Source organism: Vigna angularis, chromosome 6 (assembly GCF_016808095.1).
Source record: "Vigna angularis cultivar LongXiaoDou No.4 chromosome 6, ASM1680809v1, whole genome shotgun sequence".
Lineage (NCBI taxonomy): Eukaryota > Viridiplantae > Streptophyta > Magnoliopsida > Fabales > Fabaceae > Vigna > Vigna angularis.
The window spans coordinates 32,750,439-32,768,654 of record NC_068975.1 but is presented as its reverse complement, the minus strand read 5'-3'; the positions used below and the strand labels follow the sequence as shown (position 1 = coordinate 32,768,654).

At 34.6% G+C, this 18,216-nt stretch overlaps 3 protein-coding genes across 7 annotated transcripts; 1 reads left to right on the top strand and 2 right to left on the bottom strand.

Annotated features, from left to right (window-relative positions):
* The first annotated feature begins 737 nt into the window (after positions 1 to 737).
* LOC108343367 (uncharacterized) lies at positions 738 to 6,911 on the top strand. 2 transcript variants are annotated; one of them, XM_017581608.2, is made up of 8 exons: positions 738 to 1,006; positions 1,114 to 1,449; positions 2,190 to 4,435; positions 4,517 to 4,786; positions 5,425 to 5,505; positions 5,809 to 5,917; positions 5,995 to 6,061; positions 6,459 to 6,911. In XM_017581608.2, exons 1-8 carry the CDS (start codon positions 919 to 921, stop codon positions 6,553 to 6,555), a joined length of 3,294 nt encoding a protein of 1,097 aa, XP_017437097.1. In that variant the 5' UTR covers positions 738 to 918; the 3' UTR covers positions 6,556 to 6,911. The 2 variants fall into 2 exon arrangements, with proteins under 2 accessions (XP_017437097.1, XP_017437096.1); XM_017581607.2 differs by having other exon boundaries at positions 739 to 1,006; positions 2,154 to 4,435.
* A 233-nt stretch (positions 6,912 to 7,144) lies between these two features.
* Positions 7,145 to 11,024, bottom strand: LOC108342214 (uncharacterized). Of its 2 annotated transcripts, none has more exons than XM_017579945.2 (7): positions 10,425 to 11,024; positions 10,058 to 10,207; positions 9,808 to 9,930; positions 9,610 to 9,672; positions 9,158 to 9,274; positions 8,451 to 8,917; positions 7,145 to 7,911 (listed from the first exon to the last, which is right to left on the bottom strand). In XM_017579945.2, exons 1-7 carry the CDS (start codon positions 10,936 to 10,938, stop codon positions 7,282 to 7,284), a joined length of 2,064 nt encoding a protein of 687 aa, XP_017435434.1. In that variant the 5' UTR covers positions 10,939 to 11,024; the 3' UTR covers positions 7,145 to 7,281. The 2 variants fall into 2 exon arrangements, with proteins under 2 accessions (XP_017435434.1, XP_017435435.2); XM_017579946.2 differs by having other exon boundaries at positions 10,058 to 10,130; positions 10,425 to 10,552.
* Positions 11,025 to 11,609: 585 nt separating this feature from the next.
* On the bottom strand, positions 11,610 to 16,372 carry LOC108343568 (uncharacterized). Of its 3 annotated transcripts, none has more exons than XM_017581926.2 (9): positions 16,271 to 16,372; positions 16,082 to 16,140; positions 14,629 to 15,027; positions 14,145 to 14,265; positions 13,406 to 13,718; positions 13,212 to 13,284; positions 12,856 to 12,946; positions 12,693 to 12,772; positions 11,610 to 11,977 (listed from the first exon to the last, which is right to left on the bottom strand). In XM_017581926.2, the coding sequence occupies exons 2-9, from the start codon at positions 16,133 to 16,135 to the stop codon at positions 11,843 to 11,845; spliced, it is 1,266 nt and encodes a 421-aa protein (XP_017437415.1). In that variant the 5' UTR covers positions 16,136 to 16,140; positions 16,271 to 16,372; the 3' UTR covers positions 11,610 to 11,842. The 3 variants fall into 3 exon arrangements, with proteins under 3 accessions (XP_017437415.1, XP_017437416.1, XP_017437414.1); XM_017581927.2 differs by having other exon boundaries at positions 16,257 to 16,358; XM_017581925.2 differs by lacking the exon at positions 16,271 to 16,372 and having other exon boundaries at positions 16,082 to 16,256.
* Between the last annotated feature and the right edge of the window lie 1,844 nt (positions 16,373 to 18,216).

Below are 18,216 nucleotides of genomic sequence, written 5' to 3'. Positions count from 1 at the left end.
TCACTCATCTCCAAATTCACTCAAATAAACAATAAACAAATTTACTTCTAAATCCTCTCAAATCCCTTTCATCACACTTCCCCAAATCCATTCAAGTGTTTATAACTTTATAAAATAAATTGATCTAAAAAGTAATTTTAAAATATAAATTAAAGTTAGAAGATAAGTTTTGAATTAAAATAAAAAGTCATAATAGAATTTTATAAAATATTATATGATGTTTTCAAACTATAAATTAAAATAGGTTATTCCATGAAATAAAATTTTTAAAATAAAATATTATTTGTATTAAAATGTTGCATAAATAGTTTTGAAACTTTCGGTATTTTTGTTTTGTCAAATCACTGGAAACAAAACACCTGTAATGATATTATGTTAAATGAGATCAATAGTATATCTAAAAATTTAAGTTAGATATATATAAAATTAAGAAATTATGATGTAGGACAAAATTAAAAATCATAAATAGAATTAGATATGTTTAGTTCGGAATCTTTTCATTTTAAACTAATTTTAAAAATAAATAAATATAAATTTTTTAACTTTCTTAAAGTATGAAGTTAAAAATATGAATTAAAGTTTGAAAGGAAAACAGTTAAAAACTTAAAATATATTTAATCCTAAATAAGTAATCAAAATTCGTTTATTTTTATTTGAAAAGGGAGTGAAAAATGACGATTAGTCACTAAACTTGTTACTTCACCATAACGAATAACCGACACATAGTAGTGAAGAACTGCAAAAATTTCACAAACCCTAAAATGTGAAAAAGTTACAGATTACTATTGTTTTTACACTGTTCTTTGATGCGGCCACTATCCAAGAAAACCCGCCACATTTTCCCTCCAAAAAAATTCTGACTCTTTAATATTTTTTTTTTCTCTTTCTGTGCCCTAATTTCGAGAGAGGTTTTCAGCGATGAGTCCGAACCATTCTACCGGCAAGGGTGATCATGGAATCCACGCAGATTTTGATTACTTAGACACTCAACCATTCGACGCCGATGGTCGCTATCTCTTTTATTCAATTCAATTTCTTTTATATCTATCATGTGACTGAAACCCCTAATTTTGTATCAAATATAACATTTTTGTTTGTTTGGCGAAATCTCAGGCGTGGAGGACGATGAGTGCGATGACAAGGAATGGCGGTTCTTCGAAGATACTGTGCCTTTCGACGATGACGGCGTTTTGGATACCGAGGCGGTGGTACTTGCCGGGGAAACTCAGGTATTTGATGGCGATGACGACATTTTGGAAAACGAAGCGATGAACCTCGCTAGTGAAACTCAGGCGTTGGGTGATGGTGAGACGCAGTTGCTGGACGAAGTGTGCGAATCTGATAGAACGCAAGTTTTGGAGAATGTCGATGATGATGAGCTTTCTGTTGACAGTGACAATGGTGAAGTGGATAGCGGAAAGGGTAAATCGTGGCAGCGAAACTGTTCTGGTGAGTGAGTGAGTCAATTCCATTTTCCTTCTATTTTTTTCCTCGGGTGCGTTGGTTGGGAGCTGCTGGTAATTTGGTAGGTACCTGACACTGTTTCAGCTGTTATGGCTTTTGTTTGTGTGTCTGTGAATTTAGAGACTTCATCAGTGGATTGATGGAAAGAAATGGAAACAGCGTTCTAAAAAGTGGCGATTTTGAAGTGGTGATTTTTAACATTGTCGATTTTGTTAGTGGCTTATTCATTCTTAGGTTTTTAATAACATATCTTAGCAATTTTAGTGGTAATAGAAAATTATAAAAATTTTGTGGAAACTTTATCTGTCTATACCCATTTCTTGCACTAGTAGGCATGCATATTGAAGAAGAGAAAAATTGGCTTACACATCATGACTTTGCATTATCTACGACTTTCATCCCAATATTATGTTTTAATTAGCTCACCTTTGGGGTGAAATACGTACTAGTTTGGTTGGGTGTGGTGACGTGTTTTCCATATTTTTTTTTATCCTTTTCATTTATTTTTAAGGGAAGTAGTTTCCCTGCTTCTTTGTTTTTCCACGTATTTTGTATCCGATTGACTATCTTAACTTTCTGTGTAGGACTAAATACATTGCTAGGTTGATTATTTTGTAATTGAAATGTAACATATGTGATTGTGTTTCGTTTCATTTTAATTCTCGTAATAAATTTTATATATTTCTCAGGTTCAATGCCACCTCGGTTTACTTTTCTTCGTGCAGAATCTTTGCGGCAAGCTGCTCTTGCCATTCACAAGGTAGATTCGAAAGAAAATAAGGATGTGGTCAAGGGTAATTCAGGATGTGAACAATACCAGGAATCACTGGTTGTAAAGGATAAAGGGGAGTCCTTTCTTAGTTTTTCAAAGAAAGTTGAGGGAATTGTTCAGGAAAATGATAGTGGGAAATATAGTGTGGAAGTTGGGGGATTTAAGAGTCAGGTTGCTAAGTCGACAGTGAGAAAACTTTTCAATGATGATGTACCTATTGAAACAAATGGAACTTCTCTTAATGAAGGAAACGACTTAGACAACCTGCCTATTTACCATGGTGATTTGGAAGGGTTAAGCTACGTTGACTCTCAAGAACCTGGAGTATTGTCACAGGTCAATGCTCTTGACTTTGTAGATAGGTTTCTCAAAGAGAATATCACAGAGTTTGATCAAGAAACTAACTGTGTTAATAATATGGAGCAAAAGTCAAAATCCATTCCCAGTACAAAAAGGCAACATAGTTTGGCCAGGACTGTAAATGATAGAGGCAAAGCTGCAAGAACTGGGATTTATGAATGGGATGATAGCCGTGAGGATGAGGGTGGGGGAGATATATATCTAAGGAGAAAGAACGATTTTTTTAAGGGCGAAACACGTAGGCCAAGGTCGTTGCTGGGATTCCAGAAGAGGAGAGTATGCAGACTAAATCTAAATGATGATAAGAAAAACGAGAGTATTCCTAATAATAGAAAGACTGCAGTTCATTCTGATTCAAAACTTGGGATGAATATTCTGAAAGCAAGGGACAATGTTATACCAGAAGCAACAATAAAGTTAAAACGGAATCTAGCTAATGAATTGGATAAACAATTTAACGCTGATTGCTCTAGAGGAGATATGGAGCCTGATGCTGATGCAGGAGAACAGGAGATGTTGGATGTAGGACCAGATACTCAAATGGCTGCTGAGGCTATGGAAACATTGTGCAATGCCAAGGATGTTGTTGATAATGATACTGTTCATGTTACTCGTAGTGGTTTAACTTATAAACTCAATAACTCTTCTACTGGAAAAGTGGGGCTGGTTTCGTCAAAGGAACATTTGGGACAATATGACAGGAAAAGGAAAGTTGATGTTAAATCAATGTTGCAAACTTCAGGTATATCAAAGAGAAACACTAAAGAAGTCAGGCAACACACAAAGGATAGTGTGATGACTAGATCAAAGAGGAGTAAGTTAAATGCACAAGGCAACCAAACCTCCAGTGATAGTGAAAATGGTAGAATATCCTTGTCTCCAAAAAATGTACAAAGAAAGTCAGCTCGAGCTTTGAAAAGAGTAGAACTTCATGAGTTGAATAATTCTGACGGCAAAGAAAGAAAAGGTAGTTCAGTCAATAAAAGGCAATTGCAGGATGGTGTTTGGCATATTTCACCAATTGCCTACAGAACTAGACGACGGCTATCACTAAATGTATCAATAAACCTTGATATATCATTCAAGAGTTTGAGAGATGGGAATATAGGTATTGATTCCCCTGAGAAAAGTGCAATTGGCCTACAGGCATCCAAAGCATTGGATTCTAAATCTACTACAGGATCTTCTGGTCACTGTGAAGTAGGTCATAATTCCAAATTGAGTCAATTTGGGAATTCGGCTCTGAAGGTAAGTGTTGTTAGTTTGAGTGATGGTGTTGAATTGGATATTGTAGATTGTCCTAAAAGAAGGAGATCTCTCAGAATTAGGAAGTTGTCTAACAATGATAAAGGATCCGATACATTAGATTGTTCTTCCAAACCATCTGCAAAACCTATAGATACTGGGAAATCTACTGCTGGTAAGAGAAAAACGAGAACAGATTCTGATGTCAAATCACATGTAAATAGCAAAGATCAAACTTCTTTGAAGGATGGTTCAGTAATATCTTCTGTTGATCGAAAACAAGGGAAAATACCAGAGGTAAATTTAGATAAAACAAACCCATGGGATAATGTTAGTAATTCTGAAGCCACCAGTTCAGATGAATCTCCAAGAGAGAGGAGCAGGTTATCTAACTTGGCATCTTCAACTCCATCAAAGTATAAGAGGCCTGTGAATGGTGCATCGCCTCTTAGCAAGGAACTTCAGAGCTTGAGTACCATTAGACCTGAATTACTTACTCCATCTAAAGATTCAAGGAAGAGGAGGGACATGATTGATGTTCGAGTTCTTTACAGCCGCCACATGGACAAAGATATTATTAAGCATCAGAAGAAGGTATCATTTGATTATTTTTTTAAACTTCTATTAGTAAGCGCAAAGGTGTGGTTTTCAGACGTATTCTGGTGCTCATTGCAGATTTTAGCACGGCTTGGAGTTTCTGTGGTGTCCTCCATTGCAGATGCTACCCACTTCATAGCTGATGAATTTGTGCGAACTAGAAATATGTTGGAAGCTATTGCTTTTGGTAAACTGGTGGTCACACACTTGTGGATCGAGAGCTGCGGACAAGCTAACTGTTTTATTGATGAGAGAAATCACATATTGAGGGATGCAAAAAAGGAAAAGGAGTTAGGTTTCAGCTTGCCAGTTTCACTAGCACGAGCAGTTCAGCATCCTCTTTTAAAGGTAATATATGGCATGCATGGTGAAAAGAGTTTGTAGTATTTTTTTAAAATTCTTGGATTATGGATTTGTTGTCACCAACAGTAATTTTTACCGAAGTCATTTGTTTTTAGAAGAGATCATGCAAATTTTTAGCGATTTCTAATTCTGATTTTTATAAAAGATTCACTGGATTATTGAACCCATCTCTTGGTCTCACTTATAAATTGTTTTAATTTATTATATCCAAACGTATTTGTGTGTATGGATAGCCTACCCAGTGCGATAAGGCTCACTTACCATTGTTGTTTATAAACAAGTCTTGGATTTATAATCCTCTTATCTACCACTTTTATCTTGAGTCCTCTGATTTTAATTGTAACAGCTGTTCCCATAGTTTTCAACTTGATACTATGAAGTCCCCATTAGTTTACGGTTAGTTTTCAACTTCGATCATGTCATAAAATTCAGTGCTATAACTTAGTTCCTCATTATGAAACCACATCAGCAAAACATGGCTTACGGGGATAAAATCCTACACCGAAACTAAGTGAACCAGATTTTAACTTTTAGGAGGTATAGAAGTTTAATTAAACCTCTTTTATATACAAACATGCATTGTCGTCATGTTGCCCTGGTAAAATGATCATAATTTTCTGTAGGGTCGAAGAGTATTGATCACCCCAAATACTAAACCTAGTAAAGAGATGATTTCAAATTTAGCAAGAGCAGTTCATGGACAGGTATACATCTTTCTCCATGTATATTCATTACTTGCACTCATAAATGGTTGAGGAAAATTATATCTTTAAAATTGTGATAGTTCCTTCTTTTCATGATTTTTTGTGAACCAATCATAGAATAATAATCAAAGTTTATAATTGTTCTATATTATTATTTGTATAATCAAAGTAATTGTTTTCCTCCTTTTCCCAGAAAGCATAGACACTTGTGTAACATAGAACAAATCTTTCTTTTGGCTCAAGCTTTTGACATTACACTTGATCTATCTCAATTATTATTTTTTCTTGTAACGATTTTCCAAGGTTGTGGAGAAAGTAATGTCGGTTTTGAAGGGCCACACAGTTCCAGATGATTTGCTGATCTTATCCTGTGAAGAAGATTATGCCTTTTCGGTGCCTTTTCTTGAGAAGGGTGAGAAACTGTTTCATATGGCTTTGGGAAATTTTCTCCATATTGAAAATTTAGAATACCATGTTTTTCATCTGCAGGGGCAATGGTGTACAGTTCAGAACTGTTGCTGAATGGCATAGTTACACAGAAGCTAGAGTATCAAAGGTCTGATTTTTTGTTCTTTTGCTCGTATTACCAATGAATTTGAATCTGTAACGTTAACTTTATTTCCTTATGTAAGTCTGCTGTCCAGACTTTGACAAATCTTGTGTTACGGCCCGTTTTCACCTTATTATAAACTTTCTTTTTTCTCTTTTAATAAGGAATTGTATCTCTCTTTTGGGAAGAAAACTTTCATTAGATACATGTTGTTCCCTCAGGTAGTGGGTTGGCGGGTTTGCCATTATCATGCTAGGCAATTTCTTTGCAGAATTTTCTGCTCTCAATTTTTTGATATCTAATTTAATGCCTACAAAATTGCATCTTTTCAATGATGGGTTTCTTGATTTTGGGTGCCAGTATCTATGGTAGTTGAGTCCTGATGTGCACATGTTGGTTGCAGGCATCGACTTTTTGCAGACAATGTGAAGAAAACTCGTTCCACCGTATGGTTGAAAAGAGACAACGGAACATTTACACCTGTGACTAAATGTGATTAGAGTGGTTCCACTTCTACTTTTCCTCTTTATAATTTGTAGTTTAGGCCATATGTAGATATTTTCCAACACATGTCCCACCCCCTCTCCGGTTAATATATTTATTGTGTAAAAATCATAGAAAGGTGATTTTCCTCGTCTTTTAGTTGACCATTCCTTTTGGGACAATTGAGTGATGCAGATCGAGGCTGTAAATCTTAGTGTTAGTGTTTGTGAGATGAACCAACGTAGCATGTTGCTCTCGTGGTATCTCATGTACTTTCACGCTTTCACAGTAGGGTGCTACAAACGGAATAGAAATGTGATGAAACAATAGTATTTGATTGAAAAATATAAGTGTTGTAAAAAAGATTATAAATAATATATAACCCAATGATGCGGAAATGGTAAAAACAAAAGCACTCCATTTACTAACAACTGAAGACCACAGCAGTTGAACCATAACCATTACACCAAGCATAAGTTTATTGTACGAAAAAAGCTTAGACTTCCTATTAAGAGTTTGACAAGTCATGTAAAAGTTAATAAATATGTAAATAATAAATAGACTAATTAGTGTGAAATGTTTATTTTTTCAAAATTAACACTTCACAACAAAAGTGCTTGTGATAATTGCCTAGAAACAACCAATTAAAAGGAAGATTATTTGAACAAAGAAATGAATGTGTCGAAAAGTGGTAGTTTAACAGACAACCATGTTGCACATGAAATTGTAAAAAGTAACTCGGGCTAATAATGATGATGCATTCCGTGCGAGTGCACTTTATAGCTGCGCTGGGGAACTTTCCTTATCATAGCCAAGGAGAGATCAAGGTAAAGAGGGAGTTGCACAAGTGCAAAAAACGAGACAGGTAAACACGTAGCTGCATATATGGGATAAACTGCAAATTTCAGCTCATTCTCAACTATAAAGAAATGCCCTGCACAGAATGAGACCAAGACAGATGCTATAGATGTGAAGAGTGTGGTCAATCCCAGAAGAAGCTTTCTGGGTAAGTCCAAAGCAAAATCCTTTTCTTGGAACCGAGACGTGAGTATTGAAAGAAATAAAACAAGGGCTGTGACAGAGGAACATAGTGCAACTAATGATGTTACGGCGAAGATGTTGAAAGCAGGTCTTCCTCCAAGTAATGGATAACCCGTGCGTTGATCAGGACCACCTGGTATAGCCGTCGAGGTAGCGAATGCAACTGTTGCAACCAGCGCGGCTACCAGTGTGCATGATTCTGATGTTTTGGCCAGCCATTTCCCACCTTCTTTCGCAAGTCCTTGGTGTGTTTTAATGAAGAGCTGCTTTGCTGTTTCTCCGTTCTCATTGTAACGTTCAAAGAAATTTGGTGGCATGGAGTCCTTAACAAGCTGAAAACCACAATCATTATGATCCATGCCAAAATATACTTGTCATAAAACATTACCCTAAATTAGATATTTACCTCCAAACACATCATGCATCTGGGTGATCTCTTTTTACACAAGAGTAAGAAAAACATAATATTTACTAAATTTTATTTCAGATGAATAGATTAAAGCAGATAATTATACGATTTTATTTCTACAAAAAGTCATGATATGTCATTGGATATTCGTTATACAGTTACGCGTATATAATATATGATAAAATGCGTTTTATTCCTCGAATTTTGAAAAGCATAGTTTTTATCTTCGTATACTAGAACTGTTAGAAGATTTCATCTTCAATCTTATATCGCATTTTGATGAAATCAGAAACGAAATTTCCAGCTTATGAAAAACACAGCAACTAAAACCATCATATTAAAACTGTAGGACTATACAACAAATATTTTGAAGTTAAAACAAGTAGATTTTCCTTAAAGTTAAGACCACTCTTAATTTGTGAAAATCTTTTGAAATTCTTATGAGATAGGAAGAATATTGACCTTGTACCACTTGTATTCCCACTGCATCTGCATAGCAGCACCAGGGACACGCCAAGGCCTATGACTCCCATAGGTGGCAGCAAGATGCAATGCACTGTTACCATTCTTGTCTACTTGACGAAATGCAGTTTCCCTAATCAAACTTCTCTTATTCAACAGGCTGTACACATGAGGTTGTCTGTTCTCTATGGCCAAAAGAACAACATTCTTGTTCTCAGAATCCACCTCATGGATAGCCATTGGTTCTGTGTCAAGGATCTTTTCAACCATTTCCCTCACTCCCATCTTTGCTGCAATTAGAATAGGTGCCGCCTTTCTTCTACTTTTCACGCTCCCATGAACACTCATACTTGTATAATCATGCTTGAACAAAGAAGAAGAACCACACTCGATTAGTTCATTCATCACTTGTATAGCCTGAATGTGTTTCACCTTCTTTCGTTGGATTTTACCAATCCAATTTGCTCCTGCATGCGTTATCAAAGTCATTCTATGCAAAGAAAAAGTGAAAATGCGTTCACCTTTCTCTACTTCAATTTGTCCACTGCTTCTTTTATGTCAAGTAGTTTTACTTTTAACAAGTATATGTTGTTGTATGCAAATACTCTCCATTTTAAGAAAGGGTAAAAACATGAAAGAAAGTGATGCAACACATCTGACACTTTCTCGATGATTTTGACTAACAATGGGTAGAGAAATAGATTTACCAACACCGCAAATGATTAGCAAGAGCTTCATCATATGAGTTAGGAATCGGATCGCTGCTGCCCAATTGGGTGGGAACCCGTAACGTTTTTTTTCTGATTTCTTTGCTTGCTCTTCCTCTGCTTGAGTAAATATTGTAGACATTAGTACTTTCAAAAGCCCTTAGCATTTAAATAACATGCTTGGCAAAAAACATGTTTGCATAGATGGATCGAGACAAAATAAATTAAAGACAGAAGAAGATTTGAAATATAAATTGAAGAAGAAGAGAAAGTGTAGAAATTTTATTGCTTGAAAGATAATATTTCTTTCAACCAAATGAACATGTCCGGTTGTTCTTTATTCTTTCTGTTTCCTTACTCAAACCATGGTAAATGGATTGGTATTTGCACTCTTTGATTGGTTTTGGAGGGTAGGAGGAGCATCACGAAATACTCACAACAGGGGAAATTACCAGATTTTTGCGAGACATTACTCTCTTCGTCATTGCTTGCAGCTTTGTCATCTTTTCCTATTGCTGTAACAGTGTAAAAGATATAATAAGTGATATGATATAATAACAGTTAAAAAAAAGGTGTTCATAGAGTCTATGATATATAAAGTATCCACACATCATCACTTTGACACGATAATACTAAGTACAAGGACGCACCAGTACTCTTCAACAATGAAAAGAAGGTGGCGCATGTTTCATAGTTCGTTGGGTAGTGGTGAGTTTTGTGTTCTCTATTGTAACATACATCATCTGTTTCCTCAATCTCATCAACAATCGAACCTGACCAACACAAATCACCCATTATCAGTAGTGACAGCACTTTAGTTAGTGTGAAAAATTTAGACATTTTGATTACATAATTGTAGAAAAGTTAGAAACAGTTGGTGCATGAAAGTTATATTCTTACAATTGTAAATAATACTCTGAAGTAACTCCATCCGCGTGCTACTTTTGAAACAATTAGGTTTCCCAGCCAGAACCTGCAGAGGTGATAACCCGTGCTGGTTTACAGAATTCACAAGCTTTGGATACAACTTAATTATTTGAAGCGCCAAACCTATCAAATTCAATTTTTTCATAGAAACAATTGAACTCGAGTAAGATATTTACAGCAAAATGAGCTATCCCTATTAACACTATCAAATTTTCAATTGAGGGTAACCTTTTTTTATGCCTCATCATATATGTTTTGTATCAGTTTAGTCTTTTCTAAAGTGTGTATGAAAGAAACTTCTAGACTCAAGGAATCAAACTAAAAGTTAAGACGAACTAACCAAAGTGTTCACTGGAGATGGTACAATGAAGAATGGTGTTGCCATTGCTTTTCTTAACCAAGGAATAATCTTCATCATCATCATCATCGTCATCATCATGGTTTTGTTTTAGGTCATGCAGACATAAGAAGGCCTCTCTTTTGCCATGAACAGCAGCCAAGAAGAGAGGGGTTTCACCTTCCAAGTTACGAGCACAAATGAGTTTGGAATCCCTCTTAGCCATGTTGTGACACATGTCCACGTTCCCAACCTCTGCTGCCAGGTGCAAAGTGGTGTTTCCCTTCAAATTTTGCATGTGCAATACGTTGAGACACACCTCTTCGTTGATGCCATCCAACACCTTCCTAACAAAATTCGTTTGGCCTAAATACACTGCAAGATGCAACACTGTGTCTTCTGCTTTTGTGATCTTAGCCTCTAATGCACCAGGGTTTTTGTTGTAAGCCTCTAAAGTTTCCCTCCATTGCCCCTTCATGGCATAGTTAAACAAACTTTCAACGTCAATCTCAGCCATGTCAATGACAACTTCAAAACTCCCTATGTTTCCTTCAATATGTCTGTGACAATAAATTATGTATATTGCAAGTAAGCTCTGCAAGAATGACGAAGCACGTATATGGTTAAAGTGAAAATATATAGTTCGTCCAAATCAAATGCATACTATTTTCGTACGGTATCCAAAACTTTTCGAAGTAACAATTCTTGCCAAAATGGTTTTTTCTTTCAATGTACGATAAGCATTTTCTTGTCGACGGAGGAGACCTGATTCCAATTTATTTATATTTGTAAATTTGGTTTTTGCCATTTTTAACGAGTATATTTATCAAGATACATTCCTATACTTTTTCTATCATTGAAAAAAGTAGATGAAGGTAATACATAAAAGATCTACTAGCATTTATTCTTTGCTCTCATATGTAAATTGATGTCTTGCGGCTTTCACTGTGTTACTTTTACTAAACGAGTTCATACAGAAATGACCATTTATGTGCCAACCGCAGAAAAAAACCACAGAAGAAAAGTTATATATTTACTGTGAGAAAACAAGTATTTATTCGCTCTCATTCAGCATTGGTAACTTCAACGGATGAAAAATGTAGCCAGGCGAGATGCTTGTTATCAGTTCTTTAAATAAACAGAAAGCTTCCCTGCCACAGCAAGGAGAATCTTTTGTGGCTTCTTAACTTTGTTACAGAAAAGTATTCGGTGAAATAAATTTATAATTTCACAGATACATGTAAGAGATTCTGTTTCTCTTGATTATCCATTTTCATGATATTATTTGGAAAAAAATATACTACATGGTCGTGGTATTGATCGATAAACAAAAGATTCATAATAAACATTGTGACAGATCATCTTGTCACTAAATACAGAGAAAAAAAAAATCCACGAAGCTGTTTCTCTCGTGATGAGATTCATACAGGATTATCATCATAAGAGACTTGAAGCCTCCAGGTGACAAATTGGATATATGCGTAGTTGATGGCCATAGCAATTCCAAAACCCAAAACTGATGAAAGTAGTATGGCATATATGGCCATCAAATGCAACTGCAACAGAGTCAAAATGCTTTAGCATATCAAAGTAATCAGCTAAGGATCTGGAATGTATAGTTTTTCAATTACAAGGAATCATCACTGTAACTTTTTTTTTTCTTTATTTGCAATACTGTAAATTGTTGATGCAAGAAGAAAGAGGAAGACCACATGAAATAAATAAGAAATAATACGAACCCTTTTGATTGAATTTCTCCATAACTCCTGATAAAATAATAACATGAATATAATATGTTTTCTTCATAAGCTAAAATTAGCTTACACACAAATTTGTAAAAAGTTGTCTCATTTAACATATCTAAATGTTGATTTTATCTTTCCCATGAGTCAATTTTACCATGGAGAAGAAGTTTATTTCATTTTCTTTTTCCTGCAATTACTAACAGATAGATTTTGTCCAAATAGAACCTGAAATGTTTTGACGGACTGCTATATCTACTACTAGCCACATAACTGATATTTTCTTCCACAAATTGTTTTTCCATTTTAGTAGCAAATTGTAAAGCTTTTTCTTCCCTAGTATTTTTCATAAGTTTCTAGTGCTCCCCCTTCACGCAATAGCCCCTTGGGATTGTCCGAAATTCAATTCTTTTAGAAGAATGGAGGGTAGCTAATCGAGACAACTTGGTTGTGACTTGTGAAGGCTTTGCTTTGATATTGTATAATCAATCATGGGAAGTGAACAAGAAATTTCTACATTCGTACTCACCATTGTATAAAATAGATGCACAGTTAAAGCTACAAGGGCAAACTCGAGAGCAGCATATGTCCATATATACTCCTTAATTGCTGCACACAATACAAGTACATACACAATTAAAATTCAAACAAAATATCATATCGTCACAAAAAACAAAAAGAAAGGTTGTTACCCAGAATGACTGCAAAAATAGAAGCTAGGAGGCCCAAGGTAAAGGCAAATGGTGCTGCAATAATAATAGCTTGAGTCTTCAATTCAGGAAGCTACAACATAGAGAAAGAAAAAGCAAACAAATTATTCTTGAACACCGAAATGTCAGAAAAAGAAAGAAAAATTATAAACACCTCCAAACTATAAACATTTTTACACTAACTCCTCAGTTAGCCTACTTTTACTGGGGAAAGGGTATAATTATACAACTGTAACTATGCATGAGTAGCTACTGCTCACTTTTCTGTTACACCAAAAGTAAGAGTTCTTCAATGATGGATGTTAGAAGTCATTTGTCAAAGGAAATAATAGGCATACCAGTAGCTGTTCAAGGAAGAAAAAGTAGCATATTGTGCTGATCAGGACAAGCACCACAAAGTCTTGCCATGCGCTGCAAATAAGTTTAAGAAATTTAGTCGAAAAGGAATGCCATGGTTACCCAAAACTAAAGTGTATGGTAAAGGATAGAAAATAATGGATTGCTTGATTTGAGACAGAGGTTTTCAAATCACCTTATTGACTCTGGATGTAGGTTCTGCCCTTGCATCTGTCTGTTTTGTCGTTGAACAGAGCTTGTCACACGAAGCAAAGTTACAGGTAAATTCTGAACCTCTTGCCTACATACATCACATTTCTTGTCGCTTTTGTTGCTAAACCATTTAATTAAACATTCTTCATGCACCAATCTCAGGTCACCTTTGCAACTGCATTCCATTTTAAAGGTATTCCTTTCATCACACACATCGAAACATATCCTGCACACAGCTTCCTCTTCAGGAATTTCTTCATCGGCAGTAACTTCTACTGGCACAGGAGTTATTTGATCTGATTGGCCAGGTATAGAGAGTTCCCATAAGTTTCAAATGTAATATATGCTAGAAAACATGTAAAGTAATTCCAGTGTTAATTACACTTCCATGGTTCAGAAATAACAGAAATATTCCCGCATTCTGTCTGTGGTCAACAAACAATATTTTAAAACTTTGCCCACGGATCAAGAAAATTTCTACCTAAGGTGTTAAACCCTTGACTTGAATTATTTGTTTATGATAAAAGTCAATTAACTGAAACCTTAACATCAAAGAATCCACTTAAGATACTTTTAGACTCAAATCCATCAAGCAAATGAACATGGGATTATAACAAATTTCAACCTTCGGAAAAGGTTAGATATCTTCAAGCTTAAGAATTGAAAAACAGAAGAAAGCAGGACAATGGAACTGTAATAATAGAGTTCGTGGCATAACATACCTTCATTTTGATCTTGTTGCTCCTGTTCACTACGGGTAGAAAAAGAGACAGATCTTACAATAACAACATTTCGTCCAGGTACAGAAAGGGACCTTGAAACCTTAGAACGATCAACGTCTTTCTGCATATCAAATTACAAAAAAGGCATTTTCTTCATTTTAGTTTTTTTTTTACACAAAAGGAAACCCTAAATTTTATGCAATCATGCATCTAAAATATGCTATAGAAGGCACTAAACATGAGTTTGAATTTCATGCTTTCTAAAATACATCATTGAAAATCTCACATCTGATCAGTTTCATCTTTCCCTTTTTGGTGGAGGCAAATGTTCAGTTTCTTTGATAGCATGTTCGAAACAAAATCCTGATTCCTGAGGGTAATATGACCTTTAAATGTGATTCTCTTTTTTTATGGCCAGAGGTACAGTTAGCATAAAACTTCATCTTGAAAATCCATAAATAAAGCAAAGTAGAAGATAACTTACATGTGGCTTAGTTTGTTCATTATATGTCCTTGCAGAAATGGGTGTAGCAACTGAAGGAGACAGATTTGATGCTGGTGTAACAGGAAGTGAAGTGCATCTTTTCCATGCAATTTCAGATATGGAGGCCATATTAGAACTGTCTGCAGCTGTCTTGGGGTCTGAACTAAGTAGGCTGCTTCTTTCCCCATCTCCTACATTTCCTTTTCTTTTGAAGCTCAAGGCCCGCAAGAAGCCTCTTGATGATGATATCCCTTTGCTGAAACTTTGAGAATGGTCCAGAACCCTCCCACCACTAGTGCTCCCAAACCCTATAGGTCTAGGAGGAACTTGAAGTGAAATATCAGGGCGCCTACCATTGGGTCCACTATCTGAAACTTCTTTGTTTCCCAGTGGGACACCCTGCATGTAACAAGGACACTTTAACAAAAGCTTGTGCCAGGCTCCCAGCAGTTTAGTTTGGCATAATTTGACAAAGAACAGCAGATAATATAGCAAAAATAATTTCAAAAAGCATCATGAATGCAATAATTAAAATGCAAGCATGTAAAAGATTGAATATGCCAAACAAGACAATTACAATGCAAGCACATCAAAAGGTTGCACATAAATCTAGCTCCATGATGAATCACTAATTATCCTTAACAAGTTGATCATTATTAGATATCCTCTTTCAACATGGAGATTCAAGAATTGAATCAAGTTCTTCAATCAACGCAACTGACAAAAAGTCTATACATTTCTCTACAGAAACTGGTAAATCAAAACATAGCAAGATGTCAAACAAGTTAAGAAGAAAAAGGTCATATCCAGAACCCCTTTTGCAAACGACATTATCCGTCAGAGCACACAACTGATGCATCAACTTCAAGGACCTACCAAAAAACTCTGCAAACTCAAAATCAAAATTTTCTCACCACCGATAGAGCACATGCATGTTCTCTCTCATCTTCTCCTATACCCTCTTATAATTGAAACAACAAAACCAACAAGTACAGCACACACACACACACATGTTGACATGCTCTCATCAGATAAGGTAGGCACTTAAAGATAGATTCATGTCCAATTCAACCTCAGCCCACAATAAGGAGGAAAGAACGAAGATTCACATCCTGACCAACAGCATTCTAAATATTGAAACTCAAACAAGACTAAGGAAATCAATTAAAAACGTGGGCTTTTCAGAAACAGTCCACCTGAGTAGACACGGCAGAATAAGCTAAAATTAGAAACCCCAAAATTGAATAAAAAAAATCAAACACTGCATGACATACCCATCAAAAAAGTCATAACTCGGAAAATACAAGAGAGAAAATCCAGTGGCCATATGAAGAATCCAAATAAAAAAGGGTTACAAAGAAGAGTTGTAAAATCAAATGGAAAAGGCGGAGAAAAAATAAAGTGAAAAGAAAAGAACTTGGCTTGTTAAAGATGCAAAAAATAGTTAGAGAACCTGATGGGAAATCTCGGGAGCTTCATCAGTGAGTGATGGTTGAGCAGCTTGCATTATGGCTAGTCACAAAGATCAAAAAAGCCCAAAATGAGGGAGAAAAACCAAAGAGAAAAGCATAGGAAGAAAAAAATAAAAAGGAAAGAGAAAGAGATAAGTGAAGGGAATAGAATCCAACAAAGATTGTCGTACAGAAGAATCAAGCAACTATTGAAGACCCCAGTTCCTCCTCTGGAAATTATTTTACATTATTTGTGGAATATTAGTGTTATAGGAATCTTTTTCATCCTTGAACTTCTGAGTCACTTTTTCTCCTAAATTCTTAATATTAATAACACATTAGAATCTACCGAATATTTTTACTGCCTATTTCAACAAATTAAAAATGTCTGGTGTCTTTTTCTTATCTAGTAACTTTGTTAATAACTATTATTTATAGGAGGAAATAACTTATTACTTCTCATAGGATTTTCATTTTTTCCCAATAATGTTGTTGATGCTTGATATAATTATTTTAAAAATTATATTAAATATGAAAATATTTTCAAAAATGAAATACGTTTTTTAATAAAGATTAGTTAGAAACTCAATTTGTAAATTTAAAGTTATTAATTAAGCTGTAAGAAAAATGAAGCTTCAATGGGAGAGAGTAGAAAACACTCAATTAACAAAACAGAGTAGTTTCGTGAGTCCGGTTCGTTGTCCGGTCTGATAAATCCGATCCAATGTCCGGTTCTGGAAGGAAGATGATAAGCAAAAGCCATTGAAGTGATGTTGACTAAAATGGACTTATATGTTCATTATAAGTTGAAATTAAATTATACAATAAACAGTAGTTAATTATATATCTGCCACTTTGGTGACAATATAGACAACTAAATCACAATATAAAAATGTTCTTACATATTAATCCAAAACAGATTAACAATGGTTGTGACATTGATAGATGTTTCTCGTACGCAATTCTATGTTGTTTCTAAGTTTCTTCCAATTTATTATCTGTGTTCCCCAAAGTCTCCTAAGTCGCAAGATTTCATTCTCTTAGTCTAAAAAAAGTCAGTTTAGAGAGAAGAAAACTAAATTCGTTGACCATGACCGAATACAAAAGGGTCTGATTAACGTGCTTGAGGTATTTATTCGCTGGTTTAATTATCAATAATTTAAAAAATGATATGACCATCATGAATAATTTATATTTTAAATTAAACAATTTGATTACTTAATGAATAAAAACATTCTTCTACATGAAAAACAATTGAAGAAAACGTTAATTACTAATGGACACCGCATTCACGACAAGAAACTGTTAATAGAAGTGTATAAGAAGAAGAAAAGACACATGCAAAAGATTACCATGTATATTTATTCATTTCTATTCGAACAGAGTTTATTATATTTAAATAAGCGTTCTAAATTTTAGGCTTCCAAAGTTAATTTTTTAAAAGTCACTATAACTTTATAAAATTCTGACTTTAGTCTTTGATAAAAAGTATTTATTTATAACAAAAATCAAACAGATACATGATTCATTGAAAGTATAAATTTGGAGATTTGATGCTTTTGCTTTGAGGAGAAATTAAAAGGTGTTTGTTGTGCATGTTGAAATCGGTTAATGTTGAATGTAGATGTAATATGTTGCATTCACAACTTAAGTGAATTGGTAGTAAAAATATGTAAAAGCTGAGAAGTGTGATGCACATTTAATAGGTGTTGCGATAGATTAATAACAGTCAATATGACATACAATAATAGTTTAGATATCTTTTTTTCCAAATGTATTATGACAATTTTGAATGGGTTAAATTTGACATTCTATAAAAGAAATTGTAGAGTATTAGTGAGCATGAAATGTTTGAATTAGTTAGAAGAAAGAATGAGAAAGACCTGTTGCGAAAGAGAGTGATTTCAATGACACCTTCGTTGTTAGAGTTTTATTTTGTTTCAAAGTTTACTTTCACTTTCATGAACCAGTAAAATTGTTGGTCTTTATAAGAAAAATATACTTCGACACATATAAATATTTTATATTTATTTGACATTATGTTTTCTTATTTTTTACGAAAAAATATAAAAATTCACTTTTTTTATAATTATTTTACCAACACAGTGTATATCAAATGAATAAAAAAGTTTATGAC